The sequence below is a fragment of the Clavelina lepadiformis genome, chromosome 1 (genome assembly GCF_947623445.1).
Source record: "Clavelina lepadiformis chromosome 1, kaClaLepa1.1, whole genome shotgun sequence".
NCBI lineage: Eukaryota > Metazoa > Chordata > Ascidiacea > Aplousobranchia > Clavelinidae > Clavelina > Clavelina lepadiformis.
The window spans coordinates 5,633,418-5,653,221 of NC_135240.1; the positions used below are offsets into that span (position 1 = coordinate 5,633,418).

At 36.5% G+C, this 19,804-nt stretch overlaps 4 protein-coding genes and 1 long non-coding RNA gene across 5 annotated transcripts; 3 read left to right on the forward strand and 2 right to left on the reverse strand.

Moving 5' to 3' along the window:
* The first annotated feature begins 773 nt into the window (after nucleotides 1–773).
* On the forward strand, nucleotides 774–3,543 carry LOC143462708 (arylamine N-acetyltransferase, pineal gland isozyme NAT-3-like). Its single transcript, XM_076960963.1, has 3 exons — nucleotides 774–1,217; nucleotides 1,915–2,095; nucleotides 2,262–3,543. The coding sequence occupies exons 1-3, from the start codon at nucleotides 858–860 to the stop codon at nucleotides 2,636–2,638; spliced, it is 918 nt and encodes a 305-aa protein (XP_076817078.1). The 5' UTR covers nucleotides 774–857; the 3' UTR covers nucleotides 2,639–3,543.
* Nucleotides 3,544–6,494: 2,951 nt separating this feature from the next.
* LOC143463076 (arylamine N-acetyltransferase, pineal gland isozyme NAT-10-like) lies at nucleotides 6,495–12,115 on the reverse strand. Its single transcript, XM_076961447.1, has 3 exons — nucleotides 8,903–12,115; nucleotides 8,396–8,576; nucleotides 6,495–8,284 (listed from the first exon to the last, which is right to left on the reverse strand). The coding sequence occupies exons 1-3, from the start codon at nucleotides 9,257–9,259 to the stop codon at nucleotides 7,914–7,916; spliced, it is 909 nt and encodes a 302-aa protein (XP_076817562.1). The 5' UTR covers nucleotides 9,260–12,115; the 3' UTR covers nucleotides 6,495–7,913.
* Nucleotides 12,116–12,244: 129 nt separating this feature from the next.
* On the forward strand, nucleotides 12,245–15,674 carry LOC143463069 (arylamine N-acetyltransferase, pineal gland isozyme NAT-3-like). Its single transcript, XM_076961436.1, has 3 exons — nucleotides 12,245–13,295; nucleotides 13,993–14,173; nucleotides 14,340–15,674. Exons 1-3 carry the CDS (start codon nucleotides 12,936–12,938, stop codon nucleotides 14,714–14,716), a joined length of 918 nt encoding a protein of 305 aa, XP_076817551.1. The 5' UTR covers nucleotides 12,245–12,935; the 3' UTR covers nucleotides 14,717–15,674.
* A 148-nt stretch (nucleotides 15,675–15,822) lies between these two features.
* LOC143463086 (arylamine N-acetyltransferase, pineal gland isozyme NAT-3-like) lies at nucleotides 15,823–19,030 on the reverse strand. The gene is made up of 3 exons (XM_076961457.1): nucleotides 18,658–19,030; nucleotides 17,785–17,965; nucleotides 15,823–17,673 (listed from the first exon to the last, which is right to left on the reverse strand). Exons 1-3 carry the CDS (start codon nucleotides 18,985–18,987, stop codon nucleotides 17,303–17,305), a joined length of 882 nt encoding a protein of 293 aa, XP_076817572.1. The 5' UTR covers nucleotides 18,988–19,030; the 3' UTR covers nucleotides 15,823–17,302.
* On the forward strand, nucleotides 17,882–19,417 carry LOC143463106 (uncharacterized). The gene is made up of 3 exons (XR_013118253.1): nucleotides 17,882–17,980; nucleotides 19,023–19,201; nucleotides 19,296–19,417. It is a non-coding gene; the product is annotated as an uncharacterized LOC143463106 (long non-coding RNA).
* Nucleotides 19,418–19,804: the final 387 nt, after the last annotated feature.

The window sequence follows — 19,804 nt, forward strand, 5'->3', positions numbered from 1 at the left end:
AACGGAACCTTTCGAATATCTCATACCCTAATAATTTTAAAAAACTTGTGCATAAATGCAACTTTTTACTGCAACTTTTGTTAAAATTAATTGCAACTTTCTCACGATTTTAGTGCAACAAAAACTTGCCTTAATAATAGGTCAACGTTTAACAATTTCTGACAAACGCTTCTTTACGAAGTTAGTCATTTGTTGTTTGATTTCCTGTGACGCAATGAATGACTTGAAGAAACCGGTTTGTCCAGAGACTAAGACAAGACAGCCTACTAGAAACTTTGAAATATCGCGTTTTCGAAAACAAACTCTTTGGCTAATTTGTAGGCAACAAATTCAGACATTTTAGAAAGGTTAGGGTCATTTATTTTGTTTTATCATAACTTCACAAGCAATCACCATAGCTTTTGCTATTATCAGGATATTGTGTTGATGGTCAGTCTATAATAACTTCGAACCGTTTCGTTTCAAGCTTATTATCAGTTGGAAGAAAATAAATATTCTTTAAGTTTCTCTTTTGCTAAAAAATGTTTACTACTTAAAAAAAAGTGGTAAAATAGCCATGTTGTAAAATATCGAATATAAATAAAGCTGCGACTATTTCATCAGAAAATATTATGCGTTCGAAGCTATTTTTCACAGTTTTTTGTATAAATCAATTCTTCTAACCTAATCGCCTATCTTTGTTATTTTTGTATTCATTGATGTAAATTGGATTGTTGCATATCAGCTTAGAGTAGCCTGTAATTCTAGGCGGAGAGAATATTAAGGCCACGTACAGTCGTAATATGCAAGAGCTGTAATTTTTCTACCACTTTTGAGAAAACGTTATTAAGGACGGCGGAATACTTTAATCGCTTCATATGATGCAACAACGTGATAAGGGGAGACAAATGGATTTGCAAAAATATTTACAACGTATCAATTACGACGGACCAATTGACAACCAAGCAACTACTTTGTACGAATTGTGCGCTTGTCATTACAGTCATGTTCCCTTCGAGAACTTGGATATATTTGGCGGGCCTCGGAGAAGCATGGACCTGGATGAAATTGATAATCGTGTCGTGAACGAAAAGCGCGGTGGTCTCTGCTGCGAAATCAACTCTCTCTTTGCCTGGTTGCTACGAAAACTGAAATTCGAAGTCGAATTTATCCAAACGCAACTTTACAACAAAAAAAACGATTCGTACGATGGCGACCTTGAGCACATGGTCTTGCTGGTGAGGATACATATATCGAATAAAGCAACAATTTTGTTCCGGTAATGTTCAAAATGCTGATGTTTTAGCGAATTAATTTAACGAAGACCTTGTGTGTATGTAGCCTATATTTTAAGCCAAATTATAGTTGTGCATTTTCTGTAAGTTGCGACCAGCGCAAAACAGCTGTCTCTTGAATTCTGATGGATAAGTCTGAACCCAATTAAAATAGTTTTCGACGTGATTATTTCACCGTATGTAGGTCACGTATACTGTTGTTAAAGATAGATGGTTAGGTTGGGAGAATGGCCATGCAAAAAGTTGATTTTAGCTCTTTGAGGTTTTATTGGATTTAGAATTAACACAAAAGGTAGATTTAGGTTAGGTTTAGGTTAATATGTTATAATATTTAAGTTAAATTAACAAGAAACTGAATAAAATAGCTTCGAACACACGGTTTGTTTCCGGTGTATCAGTGGCAGCCAATAGATTTCCTCAATTATCAGCAGTTTGTCACGTAATGTCTTTCTTTGATTATATCACAATTCAACTGTTTATGCTTGTTCTACGCGTTATTGTACTGTGTATGATTCTACACATCTAATACAGTTGATACAGAGACCGGACGCCATCGTGATGTGAATAATATCAACGATATATACTGGATTATAATGGCTATCAAAGTGCTTGTCATTGACGAAAATATCCTTTCGTTCAGGTTACTTGCAAAAACGATGAAAAGTTTATTGCCAATATCTCTGGGTGTGCTTTTGTTCGTCCGCTTGCTTTGATTGACATGAAGACGCAAGTGCAAAGATGTGGGGCCTATCGACTAAGAAAAGAAACAGATGATGTTTATCTGGTAGAAAAGATGCAAAAAAAAGTCTTCAATCTTTCTGGTGATTGAAACTGTTGCATCAGATCTGTAAATCTGGTTTTAAAACAATCAAGATGTTTAAGTTAATTTAATTTTCACATTCACTTGCGCTAGTAAAATATTTTGTCATCTTAGTTGAAATACAAGACATGTTAACAACTATATGACATTAAAATTATGTCTTAAAGGGCGAGAAATCACGGGGTTTTCTTCAGATGAAGACTGCTGGCAGGTGATCCAGAAATTAGAAATTATCCCTCGATGTTGGTTGGATTTTAAACCGACGTTTTGGCACATTCTTGACAAAAAACAATCATTTCTCAGCAGAAACACAATTTGTACGATAGAAAATGACTCTGGAATTCGCGTATTATGGGGAATGACTTTCTACAAGAAGGAATACATCGACCACTGCACGGAGAAAATAATAAATGTGCAAACAGCACAAGATGAAGAAGAAATGAAATCTATACTTAAAAATTACTTCAATATTTCAATTGATTATGATCTTAAACCTTGTAGCCCAAACTTGAAAAAAGAGGAATTGGTTCGTATGAGCTCGTGATTTTAGTAAAAAGCATTCAGAATTTAAATTGCTGTTATATAAACAATAGTTTCAGTTACAAGACCTCCACGCACCTCAACGACCGTTAATAATTCAATAACAATATAGTTTATCACGGTTATTTAAAATGTTGTTGTATGGGCTAATTGTCGAACTAAAAGCCCACACCTTAAACGCTTTATTCAGTTGATTACTTCAATACTGATTTTATATTTATTATCACGTCACAATAATATTTTGTTAACGATTTATGTTATGCAGTTTGTTTGCGCCCTGCTGGCTGCACTTTCTGTGTAAGTTGCAACACGACTGTGCAAACCACTGAATTAAACGTATCTAGTAGCGTAGTAGCCTAGAGTAAGTTGACTTAGTGTCACGGGATTATTTTTATGCAATTGTTTTGTAGACACCACATTATACACCGTCTTTTCTTCGCATTGTGTTGTTTTTATGCATGTTCACGGTCTGCCGTGTTTTATTTGTTTACGTTCTTTTACTTGTTCTTGTACACATGTTTTTATCAAATTTCTTGTGACGTCTCACGTAGTTACCCCAAAGGCCTAATTAGTATCGTATTTTACGTTCCACGTTGATTCCTTCATCGCGTGGAATTTGTTTGGTGTAGTACTGTGCTCGGCTGGGCGACGGTTGTCGGCAGTTACGTTTTGGTTTTAGAGTAAGATGGATGTTTTTATGAGAGAAAAAGCTATTAAAAGTTAACAAGGCAAAACCGGCTAAGTGGCTAGCCGTTAAAGCGGGAAGATTCCTGGCTAAGGAAAATCTTGGTTACATTAGCGCCGTCCAACTATTGGAAGGTGCAGTGTGGCCGCAATACCCTGACAGAGTTTTGTCGATATCGTGGTTCATATTTCGAATAAGCCAGCAAGGTACAACGAGCACACTTTTCGTACACTACTGGCAAGCTATAATTTAATAGGCCTTGTACGAAGTCCTGCCGACCATCGCTCCGTGCAATCACCCTTTGACTACTAGTTTGAACCTTTCATGCGCTTTCTATGATTTTTGAGTGCACTGAGCGATGGTCAAGGAAAATGCATCGTGTTAAAGATGCTCGAATTGTTTAGCAAATGAAGAGATTACGTTTTCGATAAACTAATTGTAATTGAGTTAATAAACTTCACCAAAATCTATGTTTTTTGGAACTACTTGTATTGCATAATAGTTTTAGTGCCACAAAGTCATGCCACATGGCATTATCCCTTTAACTTTTCAGACTTCTCAAGGCATTCGTCACATATAATTATCACAGGCCAACAAAAAAATTTTGGCATGGAAGGTAAGACCGATTTTAGGGTATATCAGGGGCGCTGAGCTCGAAAATGCCATTAGTTTTTGCAAATTGGCTCTAGTTTTTAAGATATTAGCGAGTTTTGATATTTTTGGTACCTTTTAATTTTGAACGTAGGTTGCATTTTATCTTAAGGAACATCCTATATTAAAATGTTGTTGTAAGTCTATCTGCACTAAAACCACAAGAATGAGCAAAAGCTAAAGACACAATGAGATTAGCTAAATGAAGAAGTGCTGCATAAGTCTATTCTTTTCAGTATATTCAACACAAAAAAATGCCCCATTTATTCGTCTTTTCAACAGATTCTCTTAACATATTGCAATGTGTGAGACTAAGCTTCCAATACCACATTAAAACTTGCTTGAAGTGAACAATAAATAGCAGTAATTTGGTAATAACAAACCAAGTATGCCTAAGCCAACACAAGAAAGACGACAATTTGTAAAAACAGACGAAATAAACAAGCAATCAATTTTTTTATTTGCCACGGAGTATTCAAAACAAAACACCATACGAAAAAATATACCCATCTCAGGATGTGCATTAGTGAAGTTCTTAGATGCACTCTAGTTAATTACTCAAATTAGCTTAAAGTCATCTTCAGGAAAGTTCTCTTGTACGACTTTTGCCTGTAGTCTGGTTGTGGACAGCTTCGCATTAGGCCCCAGCAGTAATCTGCCATCATGTGAGTATCCCATCTACCTTGATAACTCTCTTCCATTAATTTGATATCTTGGTGAAACCTTTCACCTTGTTCCTCACTCATATTTCCGAGGTTTTCAGGCAAGCGATCCAAGTAACTGAATAGATAGTGAACTTTTATGCTCATCCTTGATCCAAGAGCTTGAAAGTTTGTAAGCTTTACTTCTATGAGATCCACATAGCTGCGTGCTTTTGTGTTTCCAAGAAATCCTTTTACAACTGCAACGAAAGAGTGCCTTCTCAACTTCAGTCATATATGATGGAAAAACTTTCGTATTTGTGGCCCATCAAAAATTCCTGCTTTCAGCGTTTCAATACTAAGACCAGGAAATACTTTGCACAGGTAATCAAAACAAGCACCATCTTTATCTAATCTAAGGCCTTGACAAATTGTTTCATCAAACCCAATCTAATGTGCAATGTGGGTAAAAGGATGCGATCACAAATGACCAAAGGTTCATTTACAATGTTTTTATCTTCGTGCACAAGCTGTTCACGTATGGGCCATTCCTTTTTAATCCAGCGTTGATCAGTGGCCCGACTATCCCAGTAACAAATAAAGCAGGGATACTTGGTGTAGCCGCCTTGTTGTCCTAAGAGAAAGTTGAACATTTTCAAATAAACGCATATCTCCCAGTTATGCTCAGTATAAGAAAGTTTCTTCAAGATCATCTTTACACTTTGGTAGTGTTCCTTTAAAACGACTGAGTGGCCAATTGGAACACAGGCAAACTTATTTTTGTTGTGAAGTAGCACACATTTCAAGCCTTTTTTGGAGCTGTCAATGAATGAACTCCATTCTTCTGGTTTATACTCAAGTAGACCCATAGATGAAAGAAGTCCTTCGATGTTTTTACAGTACACAAAATTATCTTCTTGAGAGAAAAATTGCATTAACATTTCTTCTCTGTCCCTGTAAAACGTTATTTTTGTTGCTGAATCAAGAATGTTATGCTATGTGTTGATGTTAGGGCTTATGTTAGTGCTTGATGGGAGATGATATAAACTAATCTAAGGTCTTATTTACCTCCCAAGCGAGAAATTTGTGCCAGACAACTCAACATTTGGGCAAAACTAAATAGCTGCTTCACATGGCTTCAGTTTTTGTTAACCTACGTTACTCACTAGCATACATTTGTAACTTTTCATGGCGTATTTAGGAAAAAGCAATATCTCAAAAACTAGAGCCAATTCAGCAAAAGTAATGTCATTTTCGGACTCAGCGCCCCTGATATACCCCTAAATCGATCTAACATATCATGCCTTTTGAAAAAAAAATTTTTTTGTTGGCCTGTGTTATCATTGGGCGTGCTACGTAAATGCTTGTCCTGACAGAATGTGACGGAATGTCTCATGTTTCACGAGTTCTAATGAACGTTTTAGGTTGAGATTTTAACCTACGGATTGTCTGCAATTAATGCTGGCAGAGAAGGGAGCGTCGCTTTCATTGTAGTCACGTCAAGCGGAGTTTATCGAAGCACACACGTGATCTACCAACCAGAGATCGCTGAAAATCCTATACAACAGAGGTTCCCAACTGGGGTACGAGATTGAACATCAAGGGGAACGAAGATCCTTGGGCCACAGAGTAGCTTTTCAAACACCGCTTTTGAAATACCGGTATAACGTTTAATTGAGCTATAAAAGCAATTTAATTTAGCAATATATACAGTATATGAAAATTTCCATCAGAATTTTTGGGGGGTACGAAGAATGCTCTGACCTGACAAAGGGGTACGAGCAGCAAAAAAGGTTGGGAACCCCTGCTATACAACAATGGCTAGTTGCTGTCTAATTGTCGTGAAATCAATATGCATAACTGGACGCTTCGAGATCTTAATTATATTGTTTCTTTATTGGTTAAATATGGTAAAAACATAGCATAGTGTCGAGATAACCAAAATATTAACGTCTTCTCAACTATGGTTAGCCAGATGTGTCAGAATTCACAAATTACAACGCGTAAGTAAGACATTTGCCAGACCAAAAGGTTCGTAGTCACAATTTGCAAACGCGTAGGTTTGATTTTTTGCCTGACCGAAAAGGTCATAAAAACACGTTGGTAAATTACATACGCGTTCAATTGCATGCACTTTCAGTTATAGTGCAAAAAATCAGCCGTGTTGCCCAAACAGGTCACTATAGTCTCACTTATACACGCTTGTAAATTGCAATAGTGTTGACTATTTGCGAACGCGTTTTTTTGTCAACGCCTACACGAGTTACGAACACGTTTACAATTGCCTATAATCACGACCCGTTCGGCCAACAGAGCTATGTTTCTTACACGGTAGTTTAGCGTGCATTTAATTTACGAACACGTTGTTACGAACCTTTCGGCAAGGTAAAATATTATACTAACGCGTTCGCAATTTACGTGCACGCTGAATAAAATTAATTCTGACACATATGGATAACCATACTCAACTGGATCATTTCAAGACAATAATGAAAAATTCTGGTCGTTAACTAATAGTCTAGCGAATTGACGATATAAAACAGCTTTTTTGTGTGTAGCACAGAAAAACACATAACAACGAAACACACATACGAGCGAGGAGAGCCGCTGCTGCTGAAAACGTTCAACAGGAAATTATTTGCAGTTCGCTGAAGGATTACGACTTATGTTCTGGGAAAATTATATCTTGCGAGTAATACAAACATAGTTACTAAAGTTACATAATTTTACTTGATATACCTCTATACGTCATAACATTACTATGATATATGTTGCATGTTATTATCAGTGACTTTATTTACAGTTGATGGTGACTGAACCGTGTAAACGCAGTATTTAGTTAAATAAAAAAACAAGGTATAAGTTGGCGGAACTTTGAGGTTAACTTTATTTTGGATTCTTCTACGCGAGCTGTCGCAAGCATAAGCTTGCTTCTTCAGAAAAATTAAAAGAATGCAGCCAACCAGAAATGTTTAGGATTATTATCAAACAAATACTACATTTAATTTCACCATACTCGTTCGTAGACGAATAAAATCATTTTAAGTCATTGTTTGTTGTGTCTGGTTCTTCTTATTTGACGTAAAGTTATCAAAATCAACTGACTCGAGTCCTTTCAAATATTGAAACGAGTCAAGTCAACTTATTTAGGTATTTTCTTAGGAAGGGAGTCGAGTCAAGTCAAGTCTTTGAAAACTCTGAGTCATGTTTTTGTAAAGCTATTAACTAATGAAATGACTATACTGGCTATTTTCTACCACGTTTACCAATTGTCGTAACCGTAACAGATCGAAAACATTTCCTTAGCGCAATTCTTCCAAGTGTTCCTTCGTGAAGTCGAAACTGCAAGGTTCAATATCGTAATCTATGAGAATTTTGAAAAAATTTTTCAGCAACATTTTCAATTCTTCTTGATCGTTTGCTGTTACCACACTGACAACTTTCTCTGTGCAGTGATCGACGTATTCTTTACGATAAACAGTCATTCCCCATAAAAGAGTGAACCCCATCTCACGCTCGGCCCTGCAAACTGTGTTTCGATTCGTAAAGCAATTCCTCTGTGTAACAATATCGTCAAATATTGCTTGAAACTCGAATGCCTGTCGTGGTGTTGTATCGATTTTCTGAATTAGTTGCCAATCGTCTTCAGTGTGAGGCTTCGTGATTTCTTTTCCTTGAAATTAATGTCGGTTTTGTGTCATTAGATGTCAAAGCTGCTACAATACCGCCATAACACAAAACTGAAAGCTTGCACTTGTTGTGGTTTTCTAGGCCTATGTCCTACCCGCAAAGCTGAAACATTGTTTTTGTTTCTTTTCTAGCAAATAGACATCATTGTCCTGCTTCTTAAGACGTAATGCTCCGCTTTTACGAACTTGTTCCTTCATGTCCACAACAGCCAGTGGAAAGTTGTAATAAAATCCACTGAGGTTGACAAAGAACTTTTCACCATGGTTGCACGTTACCTGGCAATAAATGGTGTAAGTTTTTCGCACATCTTTGAATCTTGTATAATTTCATAGCTGTATAAATAGATTAAAACTTGCTCATTGCGCTGAGATGTTTAGCCTCAAGTAGGCTACACCATAAGGAAATTATAAGCAGCTAAATATACTTCATCGTGTACAGACTATACGTAATTTTGGTAGAAAAAAAAACTGGAAACCTAAAAAATCTCAAGTTTTAAATAAGGTGTAGGCTACTTGAAATATTTTGATATATCGTCTACAATTGACACCAACATTTATTTCATTTAGCATTCATAATACAACAATCATGTAAAAATGCTTACCAACAAAGTCGAGTGCTCCAGCTTGCGGTCAAATGTCTTCGTTTTTTGTAAAAAAACTTGATTTTCAACAAGTTCAACTTGAAATCTTATTTCTTTTAACAGCCAAGCAAAAAGTATGTTTAGTTCACAGCAAATTCCTCCTCGATTTTCTTCGATTATTTTTTGGTAAATGTCATCCAGGTCCATGCTTCTCCGAGGCCCGCCAAATAAATCCAAGTTCTCGTAGGGAACATGGCTGTAATGACAAGCGATCAATTTATCCAAAGTAGTTGCTTGGTTTTCAATTGGCCCGTCGTAATTGATACGTTGTAAATATTTCTGCATATCCATTTGTCTCCCCTTATCACGTTGTGGCATATATACAGGGTTGCCATCAATCTAGACTCAAAAATAAGGACAACCAGGAAACAAGATAAGATTAAAAAGGAACAAAAGTTGCTGAACGGAACTATTGGCTGAACTATTCATATGATACGTCAATTCAACGTAAAAAGCTATGGGAAAAAGTGAAGTGTCTAAGAACATGAGACGCCATCCACCACAGGTCTTGTCTAAGTGTACTTTTGTTTGCAGATTGTCCATTTACTATTCCTATTCCTATTATATTATCATCTTGCTATTCCTATCTTTGTTTCTAGATGGCGCACTAAGGTATATCGAAATTCCCAATATGGAAAGCTCTGCTTTAAACAAAAGACAAAAATAAGGACGCAAATGAAAGTAAGTACATTTCTTAGACGTAAGGAAAAAATGATTTTCTAAGACACATCACGTAAGTACAAATCTTAGAAATAAGGACGGTAATCCTGCATATATATGAAGCGACTGAAGTCTTCGAGCTTGGCACAAATTAAGAGAGAGTTGTAATTTCTATAAAACCTTGTTTTACACGAGTATAATACAATCATTCACTTTGCGTTCACTAATAAACAACGCCAACAGCACTCTTTGAGTTCCTGCATAAACCAGCTTAATCCCGCACATACAAAAACTACGAGTTGGATAAGAACTGGATGAACAGCAACTTTGTTACAAATAAATCGATCCTTTTTACTTTGGTTCGTACCTTTAAAAATTAACAATCCATCGACTAATAAGATATCATTATATACTAATAATATTAATCACTAATAATAATATAATATCATAATATAATATATATTAATAATATCGATACTATACTAAAACAGAATCTTAAATTTATTCGAATAAAACAACAAAGTGCTAATGACGACAATCGATTACGAATGGCGATTACCCAAGCACTGGGGCTTATACAATAATCTGCTGCTAATAGATTTTGAAATGTTGCAACTTGTTTGGTGAATTAACAATCTCTTAAATGACCAAGCATTGATGTGTGCAAGCAAAAACTTTACATGAATAAGCTATAAAGTACGCAATCCGGGTCGTTACAACGCTTTTACATATTTACAGTTTAGAATTCTTATGACGTAATGCTTCGTTAATTGTGCAATTTCCGGTAACACAATGTAAGAGTTGAAAAAAGGCTGCCGGCTATTTTACTCCGTTTCTTGTTAACCTAACTTGAATGTTATAACATAGTAACCTAAACCTAACCTTAAGCTACCTTTCAATCAAAATCTAACTCCAATAAAACCTCAAACAGCTAAAATCAACTTTTTGCATGCCCTTTCTCCTAACCTAACCGCATATCTTTAACAACAGGACGCGTGACCTATTATATAAGGTGAAATTATTTTCAGTTTGTTGAAAAAAGGCGGATCCTGTGACGCTCGCAGGCATCGGTCACACTTGATTGCTTTTGTTTGAGCTAGTGTTCACTCACTGGACAGTTTGCGGTAGGCGATGGACACAGGTTGTGATTTTGTTAACATTAACTGGTTTGCTGCTGTAAAGCAAGTATCAACACAAATGTAAAGCAGTTAATTAAATCTTGTTATAGAAAGCGGAAAGTCGTGTTGCGAGTTTTCATATCACCGATGAAATGATTGATTGATTGATTGATTGATTGATTGATTGATTGATTGATTGATTGCTTGATTGATTATAATAACGATACCTTTTTGACTTGTCATTAAACGACCAGGTTTTTGATTTTTTTCATTTATTATAATGTTCGTCTTATATTTCTGCTACTGTTTATAGTACGTCAGACTGAGGCAGGTCAGCTTTCCAACTACTGTACTTTGAAAAATCGCATTTCGGGCGCTGTTTGGCCAAGTTGTCCGTAAATTGTTACAACGTCGTCAAGACAGGCAAAGAAACGATCGATACGATAAACTCATTTGACCTCAAGCACGTTTTATCAAAATATTCAACAAACGTATCAACAAAAAAGGCGAAACATGCGAAGTTATACTGTATAGTACGTTTCTTGGCCCAATCCGTCCGTTCATCGTACATATGTTCATTGTATAACAGTTCAACTAAGATTTGGGTCACAATTTTGACATCTTTTAAGTCAATCATTCTTTCAGTTATGGGCAATCATTGTGGCCAGCTATGTCAATTAAAATTATAGACTATTAAATTATCATAGAAAACGCGCCTAATAAACACAACTTTCGCAGCTGCAAACCGAGCACTCGTCCAAATTCGAGCTGTCGTTTGAACGAAAATAGTTTTAACGTGAGCCGAAATGTTGAGCAAGTGGAAAAGTTTGTTATGTTCATCAGAACATGGTTGGATTAATTATTTATTAGTTTAACAAGAATAATGTTTTTATTGAACTGCAATAAATGATTTACAAAACATTTATGAACCAGGCCATTAAAGCTATTATAGCTTACTTAGTTTCGCCTTTTTTATCGGTACGAATTGAATGTGCTTGGGGTAAAAAACAACATTATGGTTGTTAGTTTTCCGATCTCACTGATAATGTTACAATTTATCAAGCATAGGTGTTGCAACTCACCGTAGTACTCGGGTAAGTTGCCTTTCCAAAAAATCTGAAAATGATTACAACTTGGCAAAACAATTTGCGCACAAATGCACGATTTTTCAAAGTTCTTAATCAGCTGATTTACCCCAAATGAAAAATCAGACACAGCGAACTGCATCTTCATAACAGTCGGTGACATGAAAACACACATTACGACTTTCTGCTTTCGAACTTACTGCTTTACATCTGTGCAAATACTTTGCTCACAGCAGCATACTAAATACTGTGAATAAAAATACAACCCGAAGATATACCCTATGTCCAGTGCCCAGCAGGTGAACATTGGGTCAAACAGAAGCAACCGAGTGTGTTCAAACTCAAACAGAAGCAACCGGGGACTGCGAGCGTTACCACTTCGTTATAAAAAGACAAAACAATAATAATAAGTCAACGCTTAACAATTTCTGACAAACGCTTCTTCGAAGTGAGTCATTTGTTGTTCGATTTCCTGTGACGCAATGAATGACTTGAAGAAACCGGTTTGTCCAGAGACTAAGACAAGACAGCCTACTAGAAACTTTGAAATATCTCGTTTTCGAGAACAAACTCTTTGGCTAAATTGTAGGCAACAAATTCAGACATTTTAGAAAGGTTAGGGTCATTTATTTTGTCTTATCATAACTTCACAAGCAATCACCATAGCTTTTGCTGTTATCAGGATATTGTGTTGGTGGTCAGTCTAATTACTCTAATAACTTCGAACCGTTTCGTTTCAAACTTATTATCAGTTGGAAGAAAATAAATATTCTTTAAGTTTCCTTTTTGCTGAAAAATGTTTACTACTTAAAAAAAGTGGTAAAATAGCCATGTTGTAAAATTTCATATATTACTAAAGCTGCCACTATTTCATCAGAAATAATTGTGCGTTCGAAGCTGTTTTTCACAGTTTTTTGTATAAACCAATTCTCGTAACCTAACCGTCTATCTTTGTTATCTTTGTATTCGTTGATGTAAATTGGATTGTAGCATATCAGCTTGGAGTAGCCTGTAATTCTAGGCGGAGAGAATATTAAGGCCACGTTCAGTCGTAATACGCAAGAGCTGTAATTTTTCTACCACTTCAGAGAAAACGTTTTTAGGGACGGCGGTATACTTTAATCACTTCATATGATGCCACAACGTGATAAGGAGAGACAAATGGATATGCAGAAATATTTACAACGTATCAATTACGACGGACCTATTGACAACCAAGCAACTACTTTGTACGAATTGTGCGCTTGTCATTACAGTCATGTTCCCTTCGAGAACTTGGATATATTTGGCGGGCCTCGGAGAAGCATGAACCTGGATGAAATTTATAGCCGAGTCGTGAACAAAATGCGCGGTGGTCTCTGCTGCGAAGGCAACGCTCTCTTTGCCTGGTTGCTACGAAAACTGAATTTCAAAGTCGAATTTATCCAAACGAAACTTTACAACAAGAAAACCGATTCCTACGATGGCGACCTTGAGCACATGGTCTTGCTGGTGAGGATACATATATCGAATAAAGTAACAATTTTGTTCCGGTAATGTTCAAAATGCTGATGTTTTAGCCAATTAATTTAACAAAGACCTTGTGTGCATGTAGCCTATATTTTTAGCCAAATTATAGTTTTGCATTTTCTGTAAGTTGCGACCAGCGCATAACAGCTGTCTCTTGGGTTCTAATGGATAAGTCTGAACCCAATTAAAATAGTTTTCGACGTGATTATTTCACCGTATGTAGGTCACGTACACTGTTGTTAAAGATAGATGGTTAGGTTGGGAGAACGGCCATGCAAAGAGTTGATTTTAGCTCTTTGAGGTTTTATTGGATTCAGAATTAGATCAAAAGGTAGATTTAGGTTAGGTTTAGGTTAATATGTTATAACATTTAAGTTAAATTAACAACAAATTGAGTAAAATAGCTTCGAACACACGACTTGTTTCCGGTGTAACAGTGGCAGCCAATAGTTCTCCTTAATTATCAGCAATTTGTAACCTAATGTCTTTCTCTGATTATATCATAATTCATCTGCGTACGCCTGTTCTACGCGTTATTGTACTGTTTATGATTGTACACATCTAATACAGTCGATACAGAGACCAGACGGCGTCGTGTCGTGAATAGCATCAACGAAATATACTAGATTATACTGGCTATCAAAGTGCTTGTCATTGACGAAAATATCCTTTCTTTCAGGTTACTTGCAAAAACGATGAAAAGTTTGTTGCTAATATCTCTGGATGTTCATTTGTTCGTCCGCTTGCTCTGATTGACATGAAGACGCAAGTACAAAGATGCGGAGCCTATCGACTAAGAAAAGAAACAGACGATGTTTATCTGATCGAAAAGATGCAAAAAAAAGTCTTCAATCTTTCTGGTGATTGAAACTGCTGCATCAGATCTGTAAATCTGGTTTTAAGACATTCAAGATGTTTAAGTTAATTTATTTTTCACATTCCCCTGCGTTAGTAAACTTTTTTGTCATCCTAGTTGAAATACAAGGCATGTTAACAATTATGTGACATTAAGATTATGTCTTAAAGGGCGAGAAATCACGGGGTTTTCTTCAGATGAAGACGGCTGGCAGGTGATCCAGAAATTAGAAATCATCTCTCGATGTTGGTTGGATTTTAAACCGACGTTTTTGCACATTGTCGACAAAAAACAATCATTTCTCAGCAGAAACACACTTTGTACGATAGAAAATGACTGTGGAATTCGCGTATTATGGGGAATGACTTTCTACAAGAAGGAATACATCGACCACTGCACGGAGAAAGTAGTAAGTGTGCAGACAGCACAAGATGAAGAAGAATTGAAATCTATCCTTAAAAATCACTTCAATATTTCAATTGATTATAATCTTAAACCATGCAGCCCAGACTTGAAAAAAGAGGAATTGGTTCGTATGAGCTTGTGATTTCCGTAAAAAGCATTCAGAATTTAAATTGCTGTTATATAAACAATAGTTTCAGTTACAAGACCCCCACGTACCTCAAACACCGTTAATAATCCCATAACAATATAGTTTATCACCGTTATTTAAAATGTTGTTGTATTGGCTAATCGTCGAACTAAAAGCCCACACACCTCAAACGCTTTGTTCAGTTGATTACTTCATTAGTGATTTTATATTTATTATCACGTCACAATAATATTTTGTTAACGATTTATGTTATGCAGTATGTTTGCGCCCTGCTGGCTGCACTTTCTGTTTAAGTTGCAACACGACTGTGCAAACCACTGAATTAAACGCATCTAGTAGCGGAGTAGCCTTGAGTAAGTTGACTTGGCGCCGTCCAACTACTGGAAGGTGCAGTGTGGCCGCAATACCCTGACAGAGTTTTGTCGATATCGTGGTTCATATTTCGAATAAGCCAGCAAGGTACAACGAGCACACTTTTCGTACACAACTGGCAAGCTATAATAGGCCTTGTACGAAGTTTTACATCGCTCCGTGTAATCACCCTTTGACTACTAGTTTGAACCTTTCATGCGCTTTCCATGATTTTTGAGTGCACTGGGTGATGGTCAAGGAAAATGCATCGTGTTAAAGAGGCTCGAATTGTTCAGCAAATGAAGAGATTGCGTTTTCGATAAACTTGTAATTGAGCCAATAAACTTCAACAAAAGCTATGTTTTTTTGGACCTACTTGTATTGCATAATAGTTTTAGTGCCACAATGTCATGCCACATGGCATTATCCCTTTAACTTTTCAGACTTCTCAAGACATTGGTCACATATTATTACTGAATTATCATTGGACGTGCTACGTAAATGCTTGTGCTGACAAAATATCTAATGTTTCACGAGTTCTAATGAACGTTTTAGGTTGAAATTTTAATGTACTGTTTGTCTGCTAATAATGCTGGCAGAGAAGGACACGTCGCCTTCATGGAAGTCAGGTCAAGCGGAGTTTATCGAAGCACACACGTGATCTACCAACCAGAGATCGCTGCAAATCCTATAAAACAATGGCTAGTTGCTGTCTAATTGTCGTGACATCAATAAGCATAACTGGTCACTTCGAGTTATCTTGATTATATTGTTTCTTCATTGGTTAAATATGGCAAAAACATAACACTGTGTCGAGACAACCAAAATATTAAAGTCTTCTCAACTATGGTTATAGCCATATGAGTCAGAATTCGCTTCTTTCAACATGTTCGTAAATTGCGAGCACGTTCACAATTTACAACGCGTAAGTAAGACATTTGCCTGACAAAAAGGTTCATATTCGCAATTTACAAACGCATAGGTTTGATTTTTTGCCTGGCCGAAAGGGTCATAAAAACACGTTGGTAAATTACATACGCGTTCACCAATTGCATGCACGCTTAGTTATAGTGAAGAAAATCAGCTGTGTTGGCCAAACAGGTCACTATAGTTTCACTTATACACGCTTGTAAATTGCAATCGTGTTGATTATTTGCCAACGCGCTTTTTCGTAAACGCCCACACGAGTTACGAACACGTTTACAATTGCCTATAATAATGACCCGTTCGGCCAACAGAGCTATGTTTCTTACACGGTAGTTTAGCGTGCATTTAATTTATGAACACGTTGTTATGAACCTTTCGGCAAGGTAAAATATTATACTAACGCGTTCGCAATTCACGTACACGCTGAATAAAGTTAACTCTGACACATATGCATAACCATACTCAACTGGGACATTTTAGGACAATAATGAAAAAATCTGGTCGTTAATAATAGCCTAGCGAATTGGCGATATAAAACAGCTTTTTGTGGGTAGCACAAAAAAACACATAACAACGAAACAAACATACCAGCGATCAGAACAGCAGCTGCTGAAAACGTTCAACAGGAAATTGTTTGCAGTTCGCTAAAGGATTACGACTTATGTTCTGGGAAAATTATATCTTGCGATTAATACAAACATAGTTACTAAAGTTACATAATTTTACTTGGTATACCTCTATACGCCATAACATTGCTATGATACATGTTGCATGTTATTATCCGTGACTAAATTCACAGTTGATGTTGGCTGAACCGTGTTAACGCAGTATTTAGTTAAATAAAAAACAAAATATAAGTTGGCGGCACTCTGAGGTTAACTTTATTTCTGATTCTTCTACACGAGCTTTCGCAAGCATAAGCTTGCTTCTTCAGGTGTATTAAGAGAATGCAGCCAACCAGAAATGTTTAGGATAATTATCAAAGATTTATTCAATTTCTTTTCACCATACTCGTTAGTAGACAAATAAAATCATTTTAAGTCATTGTTTATTGTGTCTGGTTCTTTTTACTTGACGTAAAGTTATCAAAATCAACTGACTCGAGTCCTTTCAAATATTGGAACGAGTCAAGTCAACTTATTTAGGTATTTTCTTAGGAAGGGAGTCGAGTCGAGTCAAGTCAAGTCTTTGAAAACTCTGAGTCATGTTTTTGTAAAGCTATTAACTAATGAAATGACTATACTGGCTATTTTCTGCCACGTTTACCAATTGTCGTAACCGTAACAGATCGAAAACATTTCCTTAGCGCAATTCTTCCAAGTGTTCCTTCGTGAAGTCGAAACTCCAAGGTTCAATATCGTAATCTATGACAAGTTTGAAAACTTTTTTAAGCAACATTTTCAATTCTTCTTGATCGTTTGCTGTTACCACACTGACAACTTTCTCTGTGCAGTGATCGACGTATTCTTTACGATAAACAGTCATTCCCCACAGAATGGTGACCCCGGTTTCACTTTCAGCGGTGCAAACTGTGTTTCGATTCGTAAAGCAATTTCTCTGCGTGACAATATCGTGAAATATTGCTTGAAATTCGAATGCCTGTCGTGGTGTTGTATCGATTTTCTGAATTAGTTGCCAATCGTCTTCAGTGTGAAGCTTTGTGATTTCTTTTCCTTGAAAGCAGAATCAGTTTTGAGTCAATAGATGTCAAAGCTGCTACAATACCGCCATAACACAAAACTGAAAGCTTGCAATTGTTGTGATTTTCTAGGCCTATGTTCTACCCGTAAAGCTGAAACATTGTTTTTGTTTCTTTTCTAGCAAATAGACACCATTGTCCTGTTTCTTAAGACGTAAAGCTCCGCTTTTACGAACTTGTTCCTTCATGTCTACAACAGCCAGTGGAAAGTTGTAATAAAATCCACTGAGGTTGACAAAGAACTTTTCACCATAGTTGCACGTTACCTGGCAATAAATGGTGTAAGTGTTTCGCACATCTTTGAATCTTGTATAATTTCATAGCTGTATAAGTAGATCAAAACTTGCTCATTGCGCTGAGATGTTTAGCCTCAAGTAGGCTACACCATAAGGAAATTATAAGCAGCTAAATATACTTCATCGTGTACAGCAGGCATGCACAACATACGGCCCGCGGGCCGCATGCGGCCCGCGAAACCTTTTCGTGCGGCCCACGAGATATTCCGTGATTTCGCTCATTCAGGCATTTTCTCCACGGTTACAGTTACATAATCAACGAATCCGATGCTTTACCGCCGATAAGCATTAAAAACAACTAGATACTGTAGTGCGAGAGGCAACCGTCTCTTGACAGTAACCATCTTCTCAATAATATCTCTTATTCGACGGTTAATCGGTCACATTATATAAAGTAGGCTAAACGTTAGTTACAACAATGTAAGCACGCGGCCCGCGAAAAATTTTTTTCCCTAAAACGGCCCGTGTACTGTTTTGAGTTGTGCATGCCTGGTGTACAGACTACGTAATTTTGGTAGAAAAAAAAACTGGAAACCTAAAAAATCTCAAGTTTTAAAATTAACTATAGACTACTTGAAATATTTTGATATATCGTCTACAATTGACACCAACATTTATTTCATTTAGCATTCATAATACAACAATCATGTAAAAATGCTTACCAACAAAGTCGAGTGCTCCAGCTTGCGGTCAAATGTCTTCGTTTTTTGTAAAAAAATTTGGTTTTCAACAAGTTCAACTTGAAATCCTATTTCTTTTAACAACCAAGCAAAAAGTATGTTGAGTTCACAGCAAATTCCTCCTCGATTTTCTTCGACTATTTTTTGGTAAATTTTTGCCGGGTTCATGCTTCTCCGAGGCCCGCCAAATAAATCCAAGTTCTCGAAGGGAACATGGCTGTAATGACAAGCGCACAATGTATCCAAAGTAGCTGCTTGGTTGTCAATTGGCCCGTCGTAATTGATACGTTGTAAATATTTCTGCATATCCATTTGTCTCCCCTTATCACGTTGTGGCGTATATACAGGGTTGCCATCAATCTAGACTCAAAAATAAGGACAACCAGGAAACAAGATAAGATTAAAAAGGAACAAAAGTTGCTGAACGGAACTATTGGCTGAACTATTCATATGATACGTCAATTCAACGTAAAAAGCTATGGGAAAAAGTGAAGTGTCTAAGAACATGAGACGCTATCCACCACAGGTCTTGTCTAAGTGTACTTTTGTTTGCAGATTGTCCATTTACTATTCCTATTCCTATTATATTATTATCCTGCTATTCCTATCTTTGTTTCTAGATGGCGCACTAAGGTATATCGAAATGCCCAATATGGAAAGCTCTGCTTTAAACAAAAGACAAAAATAAGGACGCAAATGAAAGTAAGTACATTTCTTAGACGTAAGGAAAAAATGATTTTCTAAGACACATCACGTAAGTACAAATCTTAGAAATAAGGACGGTAACCCTGCATATACATGAAGCGACTGAAGTCTTCGAGCTTGGCACAAGTTAAGAGAGTGCTTTCTATAAAACCTTATTTTACGAAAGTAAAATACAATCATTCACTTTGCGTTCACTAATAAACGACGCCAACAGCACTCTTTGAGTTCCTGCATAAACCAGCTTAATCCCGCACACACAAAAACTACGAGTTGGATAAGAACTGGATGAACAGCAACTTTGTTTCAAATAAACCGATCCTTTTTACTTTGGTTCGTACCTTTAAAAATTAACAATCCATCGACTAATAAAATATCATTATATACTAATAATATTAATGACTAATAATAATATAATATCATAATA

Excerpts from the sequence above, each read along its gene's own strand:
- LOC143463069 (XM_076961436.1), top strand. The coding sequence starts at position 12,936 with ATGATGCCACAACGTGATAAGGAGAGACAAATGGATATGCAGAAATAT. Across the intron at positions 13,296-13,992 it reads TTGAGCACATGGTCTTGCTG|GTTACTTGCAAAAACGATGA; the intron begins GTGAGGATACAT and ends CCTTTCTTTCAG. Across the intron at positions 14,174-14,339 it reads AAAAGTCTTCAATCTTTCTG|GGCGAGAAATCACGGGGTTT; the intron begins GTGATTGAAACT and ends TATGTCTTAAAG.
- LOC143462708 (XM_076960963.1), top strand. The coding sequence starts at position 858 with ATGATGCAACAACGTGATAAGGGGAGACAAATGGATTTGCAAAAATAT. Across the intron at positions 1,218-1,914 it reads TTGAGCACATGGTCTTGCTG|GTTACTTGCAAAAACGATGA; the intron begins GTGAGGATACAT and ends CCTTTCGTTCAG. Across the intron at positions 2,096-2,261 it reads AAAAGTCTTCAATCTTTCTG|GGCGAGAAATCACGGGGTTT; the intron begins GTGATTGAAACT and ends TATGTCTTAAAG.
- LOC143463076 (XM_076961447.1), bottom strand. The coding sequence starts at position 9,259 with ATGCCACAACGTGATAAGGGGAGACAAATGGATATGCAGAAATATTTA. Across the intron at positions 8,577-8,902 it reads TGGAGCACTCGACTTTGTTG|GTAACGTGCAACCATGGTGA; the intron begins GTAAGCATTTTT and ends ATTTATTGCCAG. Across the intron at positions 8,285-8,395 it reads ACAATGTTTCAGCTTTGCGG|GAAAAGAAATCACGAAGCCT; the intron begins GTAGGACATAGG and ends ATTAATTTCAAG.
- LOC143463086 (XM_076961457.1), bottom strand. The coding sequence starts at position 18,987 with ATGGATATGCAGAAATATTTACAACGTATCAATTACGACGGGCCAATT. Across the intron at positions 17,966-18,657 it reads TGGAGCACTCGACTTTGTTG|GTAACGTGCAACTATGGTGA; the intron begins GTAAGCATTTTT and ends ATTTATTGCCAG. Across the intron at positions 17,674-17,784 it reads ACAATGTTTCAGCTTTACGG|GAAAAGAAATCACAAAGCTT; the intron begins GTAGAACATAGG and ends TCTGCTTTCAAG.